The 16,412-nt window shown below is 39.5% G+C and overlaps 1 protein-coding gene across 1 annotated transcript in view; it reads left to right on the forward strand.

Moving 5' to 3' along the window:
* The window catches only part of LOC134337155 (mucin-16-like), a 35,798-nt gene extending 19,832 nt beyond the window's left edge, over positions 1 to 15,966 (forward strand). Inside the window, exons 24-31 of the mRNA XM_063031998.1 lie at positions 1,225 to 1,385; positions 1,470 to 1,537; positions 2,830 to 2,999; positions 3,691 to 3,866; positions 4,385 to 4,452; positions 9,013 to 9,173; positions 12,391 to 12,503; positions 14,611 to 15,966. Coding sequence (XP_062888068.1) covers positions 1,225 to 1,385; positions 1,470 to 1,537; positions 2,830 to 2,999; positions 3,691 to 3,866; positions 4,385 to 4,452; positions 9,013 to 9,173; positions 12,391 to 12,503; positions 14,611 to 14,700 — 1,007 coding nt within the window. The 3' untranslated portion in view covers positions 14,701 to 15,966. The remainder of the gene's footprint in view (positions 1 to 1,224; positions 1,386 to 1,469; positions 1,538 to 2,829; positions 3,000 to 3,690; positions 3,867 to 4,384; positions 4,453 to 9,012; positions 9,174 to 12,390; positions 12,504 to 14,610) is intronic.
* The last annotated feature ends 446 nt before the right edge of the window (positions 15,967 to 16,412 follow it).

Below are 16,412 nucleotides of genomic sequence, written 5' to 3' on the forward strand. Positions count from 1 at the left end.
GTGGTGCGCTCTCAACAGAGCGAGAGCGGGAGTTTGTAGGACGGGAGACAATATGGTGAAGTGGGGTTTAAAGACCAGCGAATCCTGTGAGTGTGGCGAAAGGGTGCAGAACATTGAACACGTTCTGCGCAACTGCCCACTCTCACCTGATTTAGCGGACACAGACCTGCTCAACATCAACCAAACAACACTAGAGTGGCTGGCTGTCTGGTGTGACAAGCTATGATGATGACCAGACTCAAAAACAGTTACCTTCCTAACCAATAAGGCTGATCAACACACCCACCCAAATAACCCACCCCTCCGCACCCCAACCACCACTACTTTATCATTTCCTGTTCGAGTCACCTTATGTATCGACATTTCTGTGCCTAGTGTCACTTTATGGAAATACAGTACAATGAATCTATGTATATAAGCTATCTTACCTATCATATTTATTGTGTTTTCTAATTATTATTCTGTTCTTTATTTCATTGTGTTCTTTTGTGCTGCATCAGATCCAGAGTAACAATTATTTTGTTCTCCTTTACACTTGTGCATGGGAAATGACATTAAATAATATTGAAATGTGGTGTATTTTAAAAGCAGCTTTCATTTTTGTGTGTAAGCCTATGTTCACTACGATCAGTGTTTATGTGATTTCCTACAAAAAGTTAAAATATTTAGCAATTAAACAATCCAGATTTTTAAAAAAATAAGCAAAATCTACCTTGTAAATTCTCATTAGGATACTTCAGCATATGCACCAACAAATTGGTTTATTTATTTTTATTTAGAGATACAGCACAGAACAGGCCCTTCCGGCTGAATGTGCCATTCCACCCAGCAATCCCCAATTTAACCCCAGCCCAATTACAATGACCAATTAACCTACCAACCGGTACGTCTTTGGACCGTGGGAGGAAACTGGAGCACCCGGAGGAAACCCATGTGGTCACGAGGAGAATGCACAAACTCCTTACAGACAGCGGTGGGAATTGATCCCTGGTCGCTGGCACTGAAATCGCATTATGCTAACTGCTACATCACAATGCCTCCCCAGACGTGTTAATTGATATCCAAAAACTGCAAGGTAGAATTCTGCAAGGTAACACTTTGATCCAGAGGATAAACGGACAGTTCATTATAGAACTGCAATTCTTTATTCCAAAAGAAAGGAGATGGTGAAGTTACAAAGTGCTTCTCACATTCCAATTATAATGCTTTATTCTTTCTCTACAGCTGAAAGTCCCATTGTGGCAGAGACGGTACCAGTGAATCGAGAATCAATCCGCCCTAATTATAACATTACCTTCATTGTAACCAATTTGAGATTCACAGCTGATCTACAAAATCTCAACTCTCCTCAGTATAATACTGAATCAAACAAAGCTATCAGTCTGGTAAGTGCAATATGAATTTGATTGACATTGATCAGTGTACTGGTGTGTCCATATGTCTAAAACATGTCCTGTTGATTTTGATAGCTCAACAACGTGTACAATAACAGCAAGATAGCAAGAACATTCTCAACCTGTGACAGCATATCCTTCACGTAAGACTTTCCTACAGACCTTCTTTTATGCTACCTAATCTGTTTAAAAGTAAAAAGCGCCAACAGTAAGGTCTGTCAGAATCTCTGCAAAGAGCATTTATTTTTTTAACTTTTCTTTTTTCTTTCTTTTGTTCTCTTTTTGCATTACTTATTTAATTTAATATATATGTTTCTTAATGTAAATTATAGTTTTTGATAATTATGTATTGCTGCCACAAAACAACAAATTACATAACATATGCTAATGATACTAAACCTGATGCTGTTTCTGTTAACTTAGACCTAATTTTTCGAAAAAGTTGTTGTAAAATCAGACACTCTTACTTTCTACAATATGTAAATTATTTTTCGAGTCAGTATGTGAAAAGTCAGGTGGGGCTCGTCAGCCTTGGACGGCAGCCCACCTAGGAGAAGGAAAACTCTGATTTTAAACCTCGGCTGACTTGCAGCCATACTCACCCATGGGAAAGGCTTCAGGAAGAAACCCTGAGGAAGAAATCCCGAGCCGGGGTCCCTGAGGTAGTTTGATGTTGTTTACAACTTCACACTGGCAACCTCTGCGACGACACTGGTACCAAGCTTGGACAACATCGGTGACGTGGAGAGGGGGAACCCACTGCACGAGCAACAGCTGGTTCTTCAAATCGTCCTGCCCAGGCTTGCACCCTGGAGAGGACACAGTCCACCAGAGGCACAAACCCGTGATCCCCTGGGATCGACGGCTGCTTACTACAGCAGAAAATAATAGTAAATACTGCTAATGTGTTTATCATGAACCTTTCTCACTTGTTGAACTGTTCAGCATTGTAACCTTTGATCAATGATTGGCCGTCCCAGTTCAAACTCGTGGTACAGTTATTTGACACTTTATATGATCAACAATATTAAATATCCTTAGCCTACAATAATAGATTAATTTTAATACATCAATCCACATCATTACACTGTGATTATAAGAAAATGTGATCTATGTTAAATAAAATATATAGTTATGTACAATATCTAGAAATATTAATAAATACAAGAGATTCTGCAGATGCTGTAAATCCAGAATAACATACACAAAATGTTAGAGAAACTCAGCATCAGGCAGCATCTGTGGAAAGGAATAAAGAGTCGGCGTTTCGACATGTCAACTCTTCACTCTATCCTATAGATGATGCCTGACCTGCTGAGTTCCTCCAGCATTTTGTGCGTGTCATTCCAGAAATAATAACATTTCAGTTTAAATAAATTAATTTTGTATTTTATAAGAACTTTCACTAATTGTATGTTCCTCTTCTTCTTTCCAGTCCTACAGTCTCGGAGCATACTAAAATTGAAGCATTTTGTTCTTTTAAAAATGACCTCACTGTTGCAATCATTGATAAAATTGATGTCTACGATGAGTTCAGGGATAACACTGAGAAAATCACCCAACTGGGTCAATATTCACTGAACGAAAATAGCCTCTACGTAAATGGTATGCATAATTTCAAATTATTTAACAGAACTCATTAAACAGTCATTACTTAAGCTGAAAAGCTAAATTGGGCGCAAATAGCATTCTCAGTTATAGAGTTGTATGAATAATTTAAGGACAAATACCCTCAAAGCAACAACAAAAAAAATACAATGATCCGGTGTTTCCTGCAGCTCCTTTCCAAATATCCACAAAGATTTTTTAAGGATAGTTAAGACACAGGTTATGATTGCTTAATTAAGCCCATCACCCCCTCTGGGGCAGAGACCTCCAACAGCAACTCAACAAAGTCCTCTGTCCTGGGCCAGTCTTTCACGTTGTTCCCAGGTGTAACCTATCTTCTTAGTGCATCCTTTCTCTCCCAGGGATGAGGTCTTCAGAATTTCTGTTGGCATTTCTAGAGCTCTAGATTTTTACATGATGGGGTTGCTAGCTCTAAGTCAAACTCTTCTCCTTTCACAGCTGGGCTTGGGACCGTCCATGGCAGAGTTCAGGTCTTGGTTAGCTGAAGAAGAAAAAGTTCAGGGTGGACTATTCCAAGAAAATGAGAAAAAGATTAAATTCTCACTTTCAGTAAAAAATATGACTATGAACCTAATTGTAATTTTAAATTTGATGCATTCATAGGAGCTGATGTTCATTTGTAGTTTCCCTGAAATCACTGATAATATTTTAATGTTACCCGTTTTAGGCTATCAAGAACCACAACAACCTGAAACACAAACAAATGTACCAGCATTTGAAGGCAGAGAAGGAGACTTGCCATTTGAACTTAATTTCACAATAATAAATAGAAATTTTACTGAAGAATTTAATGACCCAAATTCCCCAGAATACCGAAGCTTGGTTAACGATATTTCTGAAATGGTAAGGACCATCTTCTTGACACAGTTTGAAATTTAAACCTGTACTAAACAGGACCAGATGAATGAAACATTGATGAAGAAACTTGGGCACTAGACTGCCTGTAAGCATTGACACAGCACTGATGACTCACTTTCTGGGATTCTGCAGTTAATGTTATTCGTGTACTTCTTATTGTTTGTGTGATTTGTTTTTTTTTTACACATTGGGTGTTTGATGATCTTGCTGTGTGCTGATTTTCTTTAAACGGGTTCTATTGTGTTTCTTTGTTTTGTAGCTGCCTGCAAGAAGTCAAATCTCCCGGTTATGTACTGTGTGCATACTTTGATAATAAATGTACTGTGAAATTTTTGAATTATTAAATATATATGGCATTTCCATTTTTTAAAGTTTCACACAGTTAATTGCCTGCACAATTTTTATAAAAATTCTGCTTTATAAAATTCTTTCAACATATTCCACAAAATTAATTTTATATTATGATAAGTTTTCAATCAGTTTGATCTATTATATTGTTACAGCTCACAAGATTATACAGAAACAGTCAACTTAGAGATAGCTACCGTGTCTGTAAAGTTACAGGACTCAGGTAAGAGGATTTCTTCTTAATAATTCGACTCAATAACAGTATTTAAAACTGATTTAACAAAGCACAGTACAGGCCCTTTGGCCCGTAGTGTTAATGCTGACCAATATAAACCTCAAACAAGAGAAAATTTGCAGATGCTGGAAATCCAAGCAACACACACAAAATACTGGAGGAACTCAGTAGGCCAGGCAACATCTATAGAAAAAAGTACAGTCGAAATTTCTGGCCAAGACCCTTTGGCAGGATCTACTCTGTGATCAATGTAACATTTCTCTCCTACACAGCCCATATCTCTCTATATTTCTTCCATCCATGTGCCAATCTAAGAGGGTTTTAAGTATCTGTATTGTACCAGCCTCTCCACCATCTAGAGCAGTGACACAAACAACACATGTTATGACATATATAAGACCATAAGCATTCAAAGCAGAATTACACCATTTTGTTCAACTCGGCTCTACCATTTCATCATGAGTGGTCCATTTTTCCTCTCAGCCCCAGTCTCTTGTCTTTTCTCCTTATCCCTTTACGACTGGACCAATCAAGAATCTATCAACTTCTGCCTTAAATATTCATAAAGACGTGGCCTCCACAGCAACCTGTGGCAATGAATTCCACAGATTCACCACTGTCTGGCTAAAGAAATTCCTTCTCATCTCCATTCTAAAAGGATGTCCTTCTGTTCTGAGTCTGTGTCCTCTGGTCACAGACACTCCCACCATAGGAAACATTCTTTTCACATCCATTCTATCAAGATTTTTGACCATTTGATAGGTTTCAATTAGGTCACCCCTTGTACTTCTGAATTCGAGTGAAAACAGGCCCAGACTATCAAATGCTCCTCATATAACAAGCCTTTGAATCCTGGAATCATTTTTGTGAACTTCTTTTGAACCCTCTCCAGTGTCAGCACATTCTTTCTAAGATAAGGGGCAGAAAACTGCTCACAATACTCCAAGTGAGGCCTCACCAGTGCTTTACAAAAACTCAACATTACATCCTTGCTTTTATATTCTAGTTGTCTTAAAATGAATGCGAACATTGCATTTGCCTTTTCCTCATCACAGACTCAATCTGCAAATTAACCTTTTGGGAATCCTGCACAAGGACTCCCAAGTCCCTTTATAGCTTAGATTTTTGAAATTTCTCTCCATTTAGAAAATAGTCTACCCTTTTTTTTACCAAAGTGTATGACCATACAATTTCCAACACTGTATTCCATCAACCACTTCTTTGTCCATTCTCCTAATCTGTATAAATCCTTCTGTTGACTCTCTACTTCCTCAAAACTACCTGCCCCTCCATATGTCTTCGTAGCCTCCGCAAACTTTGCAATAAAGCCATCAATTCCATCATTTAAGTCATTGACATATAATGTAAAATGAAGCAGTCTTAACCAGTTACCAGCAGCCAACTAGAAAAGGTTCCCTTTATTCTGACTCTTTGCCTACTGCCAACTAGCCACTGCTTTATCCTTGCTAGTATCTTTCCTGTAACACCATGGGCTCTTAGTTTGATAAGCAGCCTCATGTGTGGCACCTTATTTATCAGAGGCCTTCCAAAAATCCAAGTACACAATATCAACCAATTCCCCTTTATCTATCCTACTTGTTATTTCTCAAAAGAATTCCAATAGATTTGTCAGGTGATATTTTTGCTTGAGGAAACCATACTGACTATGGCCTATTTTATCATCTGCCTCCAAGTACTCCAAAACCACATCCTTAATAATCAATTCAACATCTTCCCAATCACTGAAGTCAAGCTAACTGGCCTATAACTTCCTTTCTTCTGCCTCGCTCCCTTCTTAAAGAGTGGAGTGACATTTGCAATTTTCCAGTCTTCCAGTCTTCCAGAGCCATTCCAGAATCTAGCGATTCTTGTAAGATCATTAATAATGGCTCCACAATCTCTTCAGCCCCCTTTCTGAGAACCCTGGGGTACACATCATTTGGTATTGGTGATTTAACTACCTTCAGACCTTTCAGTTTCCCAAGAACTTTCTCTCTAGTAATGGCAACATCACACACTTGTGACCTCTGACACACTGGAGCTTCCACTAGACTACTAGCGTCTTCCACTGTGAAGACTAATGCAGAATATTTATTCAGTTTGTGTGCCATTTCTTGTCTCACTAGTATCATTTTCGATTGGTCTGATATCTCTTTTATACTTTATGTATTTGAAGAAACTTTTGGCATCCTCTTTAATATTATTGGCTAGCTTACTTTTGTATTCCATCTTTACCTTCTTAATGACTCTTTACCTGCCTTCGGTTTGTTTTTAAAGCTTCCCAATCCTCTAACTTCCCAGTAATTTTTGCTCTATTATATGCTGTCTTTGGCTTTCATGTTGGCTTTGACTTATTTTGTTAGCCACGGTTGTGTCATTTTGCCTTTAGAACACTTCTTCCTTTTTGGGATGTATACATCCTGTGCCTTCTGAATTGCTTCCAGAAATTCAGACCTTGCTGGTCTACCATCATCCCTCCAGTGTTCTTTTCAATAGGTACGTTTAATTTCAGAGAGATGTATACAATATACATCTTGAAATTCTTCTTCTTCACAAACATCCATGAAAACAGAGTAGAGCCCCAAAGAATAAATGACAGTTAAGTGTGAGAACTCCAAAGCCCTCTCCCAGCTCCCCACTCCCATGCATAAGCAGCAGCAAAGCAACAAACCCCTCCTCCTCCACCAGCAAAAAAGCATCAGTACCCTCCACCAAGCACTCAAGCATGTGGCAAAGCAATAATAAAGACACAGACTTGCAGTACCCCAAAGACTACTTGTTGACCCGGTATTCAACATACCACAGGCTCTCTTTCCCCCTAATAAGGGAAAAAGAGGTGTCCCCGTTTCACAGTGAGAGGGGAGACATAACAAAGCAGCTCACTGATTTATGGTGCTAAAAGCCTGTTGTGTCTTCCAAGGTCTGTGCCTGAAGAACGTGGGTCTCCGGGCATATAGTCAGCAGCCAGCTCACTGCTTACAATCTTCCATCTCCCACAATGCATCAGGCAGTGGTGGCACCAGCCTTGAATCTGCCCGCCTCCAGAGCCACGAATATTCGGCACCCTGAAGGTGCACTAGTCTTCCAGGCCACATCCTTGGTATATCGAAAAGTGGCCGGTTGTGAGGCCCCGAGAGCTTTTCCAATCAATTCTGGCCAACTCCTGCCTCATGCCTCTGTAATTCCCTTTACCCCACTGTAATACGGATACATTTGACTTTAGTTTCTCCTTCTCAAGTTGAATTCAATCATATCATGATCACTTGCCCTTCAGCTCTTGAATCAATTCCAGTTCATTGCACAACAGCCAATCCAGAATAGCTGATCCCTTAACGGGCTCAACCATAAGCTGATCTAAAAAGCCATTTCATAGGCATTCTAAAAATTTCTCCTCTTGGGATCCAGCACTAACCTAATTTTCCCAGTCTACTGGCGTATTGAAATTCCCCATGACTATTGTAACATTGCCCTTTTGGCATGCATTTTCTATTTCCCAATGTAATTTGTAGACCACATCCTTTCACTGTTTGGGGATCTCCCATTAGGATCTTTTTACTTCTACAGTTCCTTAGCGGCACCCATAACGATTCAACACCTTTCGACCCTGTGTCACTTCTTTCTAACAACCTGATTTCATTTTTTACCAACAGATCCATCCAACCCCCTCTGCCTGCCTGCCTGTCCTTTTCATAGAATGTGTATCCTTGGATATTAAGCTCCCATGTACATGTGACAAATAAAGCAAATCTTAAAATCTTTGAAATATCTCTAAGAATTTCCTCCATATTTATGTTTCATTTACTGAATAATATACTTAATGAGTTGCTTTAATTAAAACTCAATATTTGCAACAGATAGTTACAGCTGTTGAGACTAGGTCATTGGCTATATTTAAAGCGGAGGGGGTTAGGTTTTTGATTAGTCAGGGTGTCAAAGGTTATGGAGGGAAGGCAGGAGAATAGGGCTGAAAGTGATCATCAATCAGCCATGATGGAATGGTGGAGCAGACTTGATGAGCTGAATGATCTAATTCTGCTCCTATGTTTTACTTGATTTTGCACTGGAATTTTATATGTATGCTTAAGTCTCAGGTAGGTCCTTTTCCTTTTACAACTTCCTCTTCCCCCTTCTCTCTTCTTCAATTCCCCATTGTGGCCCCCTACCTCTTCTCGTCACTTGCCTATCGTGTCCCCTTTTTTCCCTTTCCCTACTTTCCCTTTCTCTCACGATCCACACTCCTCTCCTATCAGAATCTTTCTTCCCCAGCCTTTTGCCTTTTCTACCTATTAACTCCCAGTTTCTTACTACATCACCTCTCCCCCACAAACTTGGCTTCACCTATCCCCTTCTAGCTTGTCCTCCGTCCACTTCCCCCTACTTTCTTATTCTGTCATCGTCCCCCTTCCTTTCCAGTCCTGATGAAGGGTGTTGGCCCGAAACCTTGACTGTTTATTCCTCTCCATAGATGCTGCCTGGCCTGCTGAGTTCCTCCAGCATTTTGTGTGTGTTGGTCCTTTTACAACTGATGTTGTTCTTTCCCCCCAATAGATTGGGATCCATTAAATGTACCTGCATGTGTTACTTCAACCCGGCTGCTAGCAATGAGTCAGTGATAGCCGAAAAAGTCAAAGCAGAATTTGACAGAGGAACGGGTGGAACAAACTTGCTTGGAAACATCTACCAGTTGCGAAAGGACAGCTTGTCAGTGGGTAAAGTATCAACATCCATGTTCATTATTTCTAAATTTTCCATCTTTCCACACTGATGATTTTGTTAGGTTTTCTAAGTTCAAGTTCAGTATATTGTCATTCAATTGTATACACGTACACCACCCAACAAAACAATGTTTCTCCCAACTAAGACACACAGCGCAGTACATATAACTTACACACAACACATGAAGTAATATTACCACAAGTAAATTCACAAATAATAGGTTGAATTTAAACTTAAGTTAAAAAATAAACAGCGTAATGCTTTCACTGCACTATACGTGGTAAGACCCGTGTGGTAGCAGGGAGTTCAGTAGCCTGGGGGAAGAACCTGTTTCCCATCTTGACAGTTCTTATCCAAATGCTTTGGCACCTCCTGCCTGATGGTAGGGGGTCAAAGAGATTTCTGGATGGATGGGAGGGATCACTGACAGTGCTGATGGCCCTGTGTATGCAGCATGCATGATAAATATCTCTAATGGGTGGAAGAGAGGCATTTTCAATTTGATCTCTGGCAAATTAGTATTAAGAATTGAAATCAGCTTGTGAATTGTTAAAACAATAAATAATCGGCCTGTGTAAAGTTATTATAATCAATGTTCGAGTGCATTGCTTCATCTCAGGATGGGATTATCATGAATCCAGTTGTTCTGATTTAATATTTTGCCATAATAATAAGGCAGAAGTTCTTTAAGGGTATATAGACCATGTGCTAGAGCAGGTGTGACTTCTACAATACGACTTCCCTTTCATCAGCAAATCTTTATCCCAACAGAGTTTAACAGGCAGGTACTGGTATAACCTGAGAGAGTTTGCCGTTTTCTGGCTTAGAAACCAACCGGTTTGGAACAATGACTTCAGTAATACAATGTGCAGAATTATTTATCATTTCAAATTTTGACTAAATTTTAACAGCACATTTTAAATGTGAATTTTCTCATGGAATCTAAGACAAATCGGTCTTACCTTTGTGATTTACTATCAGGAAACCTTTTTCTGTTCACTTGTCCATGAGTTGAATATACAATTTAAAAACAAACGTGTGCCTTAACAAAAGTGCAAAAGAATGTTTTTTGTAACATTTGAAGTGTTTGGACACATTTCCTGTTAAATTCCCACCCCTACCGCTGCTGTTCACCTATTGCTGATGTCATCGCATGCTCACGGTAACAAAACCAATGTGTGTACAGCATGTTTCTGACTTACCAACAGAAACAAATGATTATGCAGAATTGAAGCAATTAAATGTATATTTAAGAAAGTAAAAGGTGTATTCATCTTCACTGACCTCAACAATGACTTCAAACTGCTGCATTCTGCAGACAGGCAAGAATTATAAGGAAAACATGTCAGCTGTATTTCTGAGATGTGACCCCTGGTGAATGAGCTGGGACCACTCAGTCACAGTATGAACCTAACCAGACCACACCAGTAAGACAGTAGAACCACAAATTTCCCCTCTTTCCCTATCCCACTCTGCTTATCTCCCTTCCCCCATTCCCAATTTCTCGCAACTGTGTCACAGCCTACATGCGGACATCGAGGTCACTTCATCGGCACTGACCCACGCCCCCACGGCAAGTCACCAATGAGACTGCAGCAGCCACCAGCTGCGAACACACACATCACTAGTAAGGTTTTTAAAACAAGAAAAAAATCCACAACAGAGATTTCTTAAAGTTAAGATACACAACTCAGATAATATTTGTTTCTGTGACACTTTCTCTTGAGTTAAGGTGAAGCAGAGCAGCTATTTAGCATATTCACCCAATAATGGATGAACCGGAATTTCTAACCATCTATCAATATATACAGTAAACCTCTGAATCTATAGACCCACTTTGAGGATCAGGAGTGTCCATTGTTGCTGCAGTGTTGGGTTCTGATCTTTTTTCACTGCAGTGGTCCCAAAGTAAACACACGTTACAGAAATCCACAACCTAGTTCCATAGTCATTTCCTAATCGGATCAAACAATTTAAGTTAGAGTTACAGAGGTATACAATTGAAGTGAGTTACGGAGGTGTACAACACAACACAGAAAAAGGCCTTTGGACCCACCATGCTATGCTAAGGATTTTGCCTGTCTAATCTCATTTGCCTACATGAGGGTTGTATCCATGTGGTAGCCTCCAAAACGATGGTTGAACATCAATTTCTCCAACTTCTGGTAATTTTTCCCCCTCTTTTTCCATTTCCTACTCTGCCCCCCCCCCCACTCTGGAATACTTTCTAATACTTTCTGCCATGGTCCATTCTCCTCTCCATTTAGAATCCTTCTTCTCCAGCCCTTTGCCTTTTCCACCCATCACCTCCCAGCTTCTTAGTTTATCCCCCCACCCCTCTTCTACTCTCCTGGAATCACCTATCAGTTTCTAGTTTGTACTCTTTCCCTTCCCCCCACCTTCTTATTCTGGCATTCATCTCCTTCCTTTGTGGTCCTGATGAGGGGGCTCAGTCTGAAATGTTGAGTTTATTCCTGTCCATAGATGTTGCCTGATGTGCTGAGTTCCTCCAGCATTTTGTGTGTGTTTCTCCTTCTACATCCCATCTATTTAAATGTCTGTCTAAATGCAACTTCAATATAGCCATTACTTCTCATTCCCCCACCTCCTTTGGCAACAAATTCCAGATAGATTTTGAACAAAATGTAAGAACAAATGTCGGAACAAAACTTGCCCTCTGGAACTCTTCGAAACTCTTTCCTCTCACCTGAAATCATGGTCCTTGAGAATCAGAATCAGGATTAATATCACTGGCGTATGTCATGAAATGCACTTTGTAATACGTAATTAAAAAACTCTCGATTACAATAAGAAATAAATAAGCAAAAAGAGTGAACAGAAATAGTGAGGTAGTGTTCATGGGTTCATCGTCTATTCAGAAATTTGATGGTGGTGGGGGTGGGGGGATAGGAGAAGCTGTTCCTGAAATGTTGAGTGGGTGTCCAGTCCTCCTTGTTGGTAGCAATAAAAAGAGGATGTGCGCAAGGTGATGGGGGGTCCTTAAGGATGGATGTTGCTTTCTTGAGTCATCACCTTCTGAAAGCATCCTTCATGCTGGGCCTTCTTGCATGGTAGGATGTGGAAAAATTGTGCTACCTAATCAATCTATGCCTCGTATATTCTTATATTTAATTCCAGCGTCATTGGTGATGAAGAATTTACATTATGCACTTGAGTTTGATGAGTTTGCTTTGTCTTTTCTTCCTGCAGAAGCTGGAGCCCCTGTCTCTTCAGGCACAGCAGAAATACCAGACTGGGGAATTGTACTCATTGTGCTGGGAATTCTGCTCTTCCTATTTGTCATTTTCCTCCTTTGCCTCTTGGTAAGTTCATCTCACATTTCAGTATTGTACAGTGTCACTCACTGTAATGAGAAGATCTAGAAATGCCCATCATAAATGAGAAAATAACTCAAACGTGATGCAGGTATGGCTGGAGCAAGAACCTGAGTTATTAAGGCAGCAATCATGTTAATGACCTGCTCAGCTTTAACATTAAAAACAACTGAAGACCCCACCGTCTCCAGGGTCCAAGTTCAGTGCAAGCATGTTGATGTATAACCTTTTACATACCCTGATTGAACCTGGCATATAGATGGGTCTATGAGACCATAGGACATAGGAGCAGAATTAAGCCATTCGGCCCATTGAGTCTGCTTCGCTGTTCAGTCATGGCTAATTTATTTTCCCTCTCAACCATGTTCTCCTGCCTTCTCCCTGTAACCATTGATGCCCTTTCTAATCAAGAACCTATCAACCTATGCTTTAAATATATCTAATAAACTGGCCTCCACATCCATCTGTGGCAATGAATCCATAGATTTAACATCAGCTGGCTAAAGAAATTTCTCCTCATCTGTTCTAAAGTAACATCTTTATATTCTGAGATTGTGCCCCCGGGTCCTAGACTCCCCACTATTGGAGACGGCCTCTCCATGTCCAGTCTATCTCAGCCTTTCAATTTTCGATATGTGTCAATGAGATCCCTCCCACCCCCATTTTAAACTCCAGTGAGTACAGGTCCAGAGCCATCAAATGATTATTTACACTTCTAATCCCAGGTTCATTCTTCTGAACTTCCTGTAGACCCTCTCCAATGCCAGCAAATCATTTCTTAGATAAGGGGCCTAAAACTGCTCACAATACTCCAAATGTGCTCTGGCCAATGCCTTTGAAAGCCTCAGCTTTATAAGGATCTCTCCAGGCTTGGGTAGGTTATCTGGATCAAAATCAAGTTTTGACATTAACTTTACTTGTCACATACAGTGAATTCCATCATAAAACATACAGTAAGACAGGCCTTTGGCCTATGACGTTGTGTAGATTTATATAAACCTATTCCATGATCAACCTAACCCCTACACAGCTCTCAACCCTCCATTTTTCTTTATCCATTGAGAGTTATGCATTATGTTGGAGAACCAGCCGGTCAGGCAGCATCTGCAGAGGGAAACTGGCAGTTAACTCTTCCAGCCAAGACTCTCAACTTGAAATGGAAAAAAGCTGGCAACTCAAATGTACCCATCTCCCAAATACTCAGCTCAATGTTCAGGCTGTGTGGAAGCCAGGAAAACCCCTGGTAGTGAAAGGGGGCTCTGGTATGGGTGCTGGAAGCTGTCATGTATGAACTGCAGCCCAGATCTGTGGTCTAGATCTTTTTATGAAAGAACACTTGGACCAGGATGCATTTGTCCATAATTGCTTAGGTAAAGATGTTGTATGCACTGTTGATCTGTCTCCTGAGCAACCAATGGTGACTCAGGAGAATTGCATAACCTGTGAATCATGCCACAGTAATGAATTATTTGTATGCATTCAACTTGATCACTGCCATTAGGACAGAGACTGCAATTTCCGGCTCCACTTCAGCGAAGGAGTGTTATGCTTTCAGAGAAAGATATTTTCTTCTTAATATCTCAGGAGCACCTCCCAGAACTTTAACTGATATGAATCAGCATTGACTGATGTCACATTGCAGGAATCTTTCACTTGCAGACTTTGGATTTGTAGGTCACATTGCAATTATTCCGTTTCGAACTTCAAATAAACGGAAGTTCAGGGATGGCATTTCACAGTAAATAATCTAGATCCTCAAGTCCTGGCTGCATCCATACTAACTTTCTGGTAGGTAAGGCAACCAGAATTGCACACAATACTCCAAATTTGGCCTCACCAACATCTTGTGCAACTTCAACATAACATCCTGATTGCTGTAAATACTCTGACTTATGAAGGTCAATGTGACAAAGTTCCCCTGTGAACAGGCTGGGGCTAAAGAGGTGGGTTGCTGGGCAACATGGCTTGTTGGGCTGGAAGGGTCTGTTCTGCACTGTATCTCCAGATAAATAGAAATCTATTTTAAAAGTAGAATTTTAAAATAATACAGTATATTAATCTCTACTTAAAGCATGCTAATATTTTAATCTTCCAGTTGGCATTATACGTGAAGAAGAGACAAGGATCATACAATGCAATGCAAAACCCAGCTGGATTGTACTTCCCGCATCAGAAATTCCTATAAGGAATACAAGGAATATTACAGACAATCATGCATATCATAGTGGATCTGAAGTAGAAAAGCATATATTAGTAACATTAAATTGTGATATTGATCTAAATTAAAACCTGAGTTGCCTTGAAACTGAAATGAATGCACTGTAGTCAAAATAATATTTTCTGGAATCTATGCACTGGAATAATATTTTCTGGAATCTATGTAAAGGAGTTTGGTTAGTAAAATCAGAATGCCTTGTGGGGAGAGGAGGGTCCAGATGTGATGGTGACAAGCATGATGGTATTAGTGTGACAGTTTCCTGCCTGATCTGGGCATAGATGATTTGGAAAGGCATCGACATCAGAAGGGCAAGTTTCTAAAGGCTGATAACATTCCAGGAAAGGACACTTTTTGCCTTGAAGCTTTTTCTCTTTGGAACAATTAAGCATGGCCATTATCACTGTGACAAGCCTCTTGAGACTTGGTCGAAAGGGCAGCGGCTCTCAAACCAGGGTATTACCCTTCTCAGTGACAAAAACATTGAATGTAAAGAGGGCCCAAAGCTGAGCATATGTGCAATTTGCCATAATGATAATAAATATTGATTTCTTAAATTATTTAATTTCACATTTTTTAAACTTATATTGCTATTGTGATGATTAAACTACAAAACTTCTGTAACTAGTATATATATGTAACACAATTTGTCTGAAATTGTCATATCTTTTTGTATTGCTGATTAACTGCTTTTTTAAGCTACTTTAATAACAGAATATCTGACTAAATGTTTATTGAATTAAGGTTACTCAATCCCCTTTCTTCATGAGAACTCTTCAAAAACCAAAGATTACAAACTTAAGATGGCCAGAGGGATAATATGCTCCTTTCTGTATTTCATACAATAAATAAATTAAATCCACTCAGTGACAAACAATGACTAAAGTTAAACAACATGTAGTAATACATTGGAAACAAGTGAAAGTTTGTGAGTTATGTGTTTCTCATATGAATTATTGAATTAATCTTTCATCATCAGTCAGATATCTTGGGATAGGAATGTATTCCATTTAACTTAAAATTAAAATTAATAGGTCTAAAACTCCAAAGTAGTGTGTACCATGTATTCAACACTTTATCTCTGTAACCAGGGACAACTTCCTCCACGTAGTCAAAAATCTGTAATTATCTACATTCTGACAAATCTTTTGATGCACTTTGTATAGAAACATAATATATTTTTAAAAGTAACTGTTTTGAAATAATTCAGAAATGTATACTTATAGTAATATTATTTTTCTGGGCCTGTTTTAGATATTATATTATAAGAATAAATTCATCATTTATGAATCGCTTTTTGTATTATTTTTTGTTAATGATCTTGTATTTCCAAATATTGACATAGAGCCATAGAGCACTACAGCACAGACACGGGCCCTTCGCCCATCTGATTTGGCCAGGCCTGGTCTTCTGACTAGTCCCATCTATCTGCACCCACACCAAAGAGTGCCAAACCGCTCCCATCCATGCACCCATCCAAATTTCTTACAGTTGTACTTGCATCTATCATTTACACAGACATCTCATTCCACACTCACTCTACCTCCTGAGTGACTATTTCACCTTTCATCCTTAACCTACGGCCTCTAGTTGTAGTTTCACTCATGCATTCACCCTATCCATACCCCTCTTATGTTGTTTGCTTATATGAAATCTCCCCTCATTCTCCTACACTCCAGGGA

The sequence above is a fragment of the Mobula hypostoma genome, chromosome 24 (genome assembly GCF_963921235.1).
Source record: "Mobula hypostoma chromosome 24, sMobHyp1.1, whole genome shotgun sequence".
Classification (NCBI taxonomy): Eukaryota; Metazoa; Chordata; class Chondrichthyes; order Myliobatiformes; family Myliobatidae; genus Mobula; species Mobula hypostoma.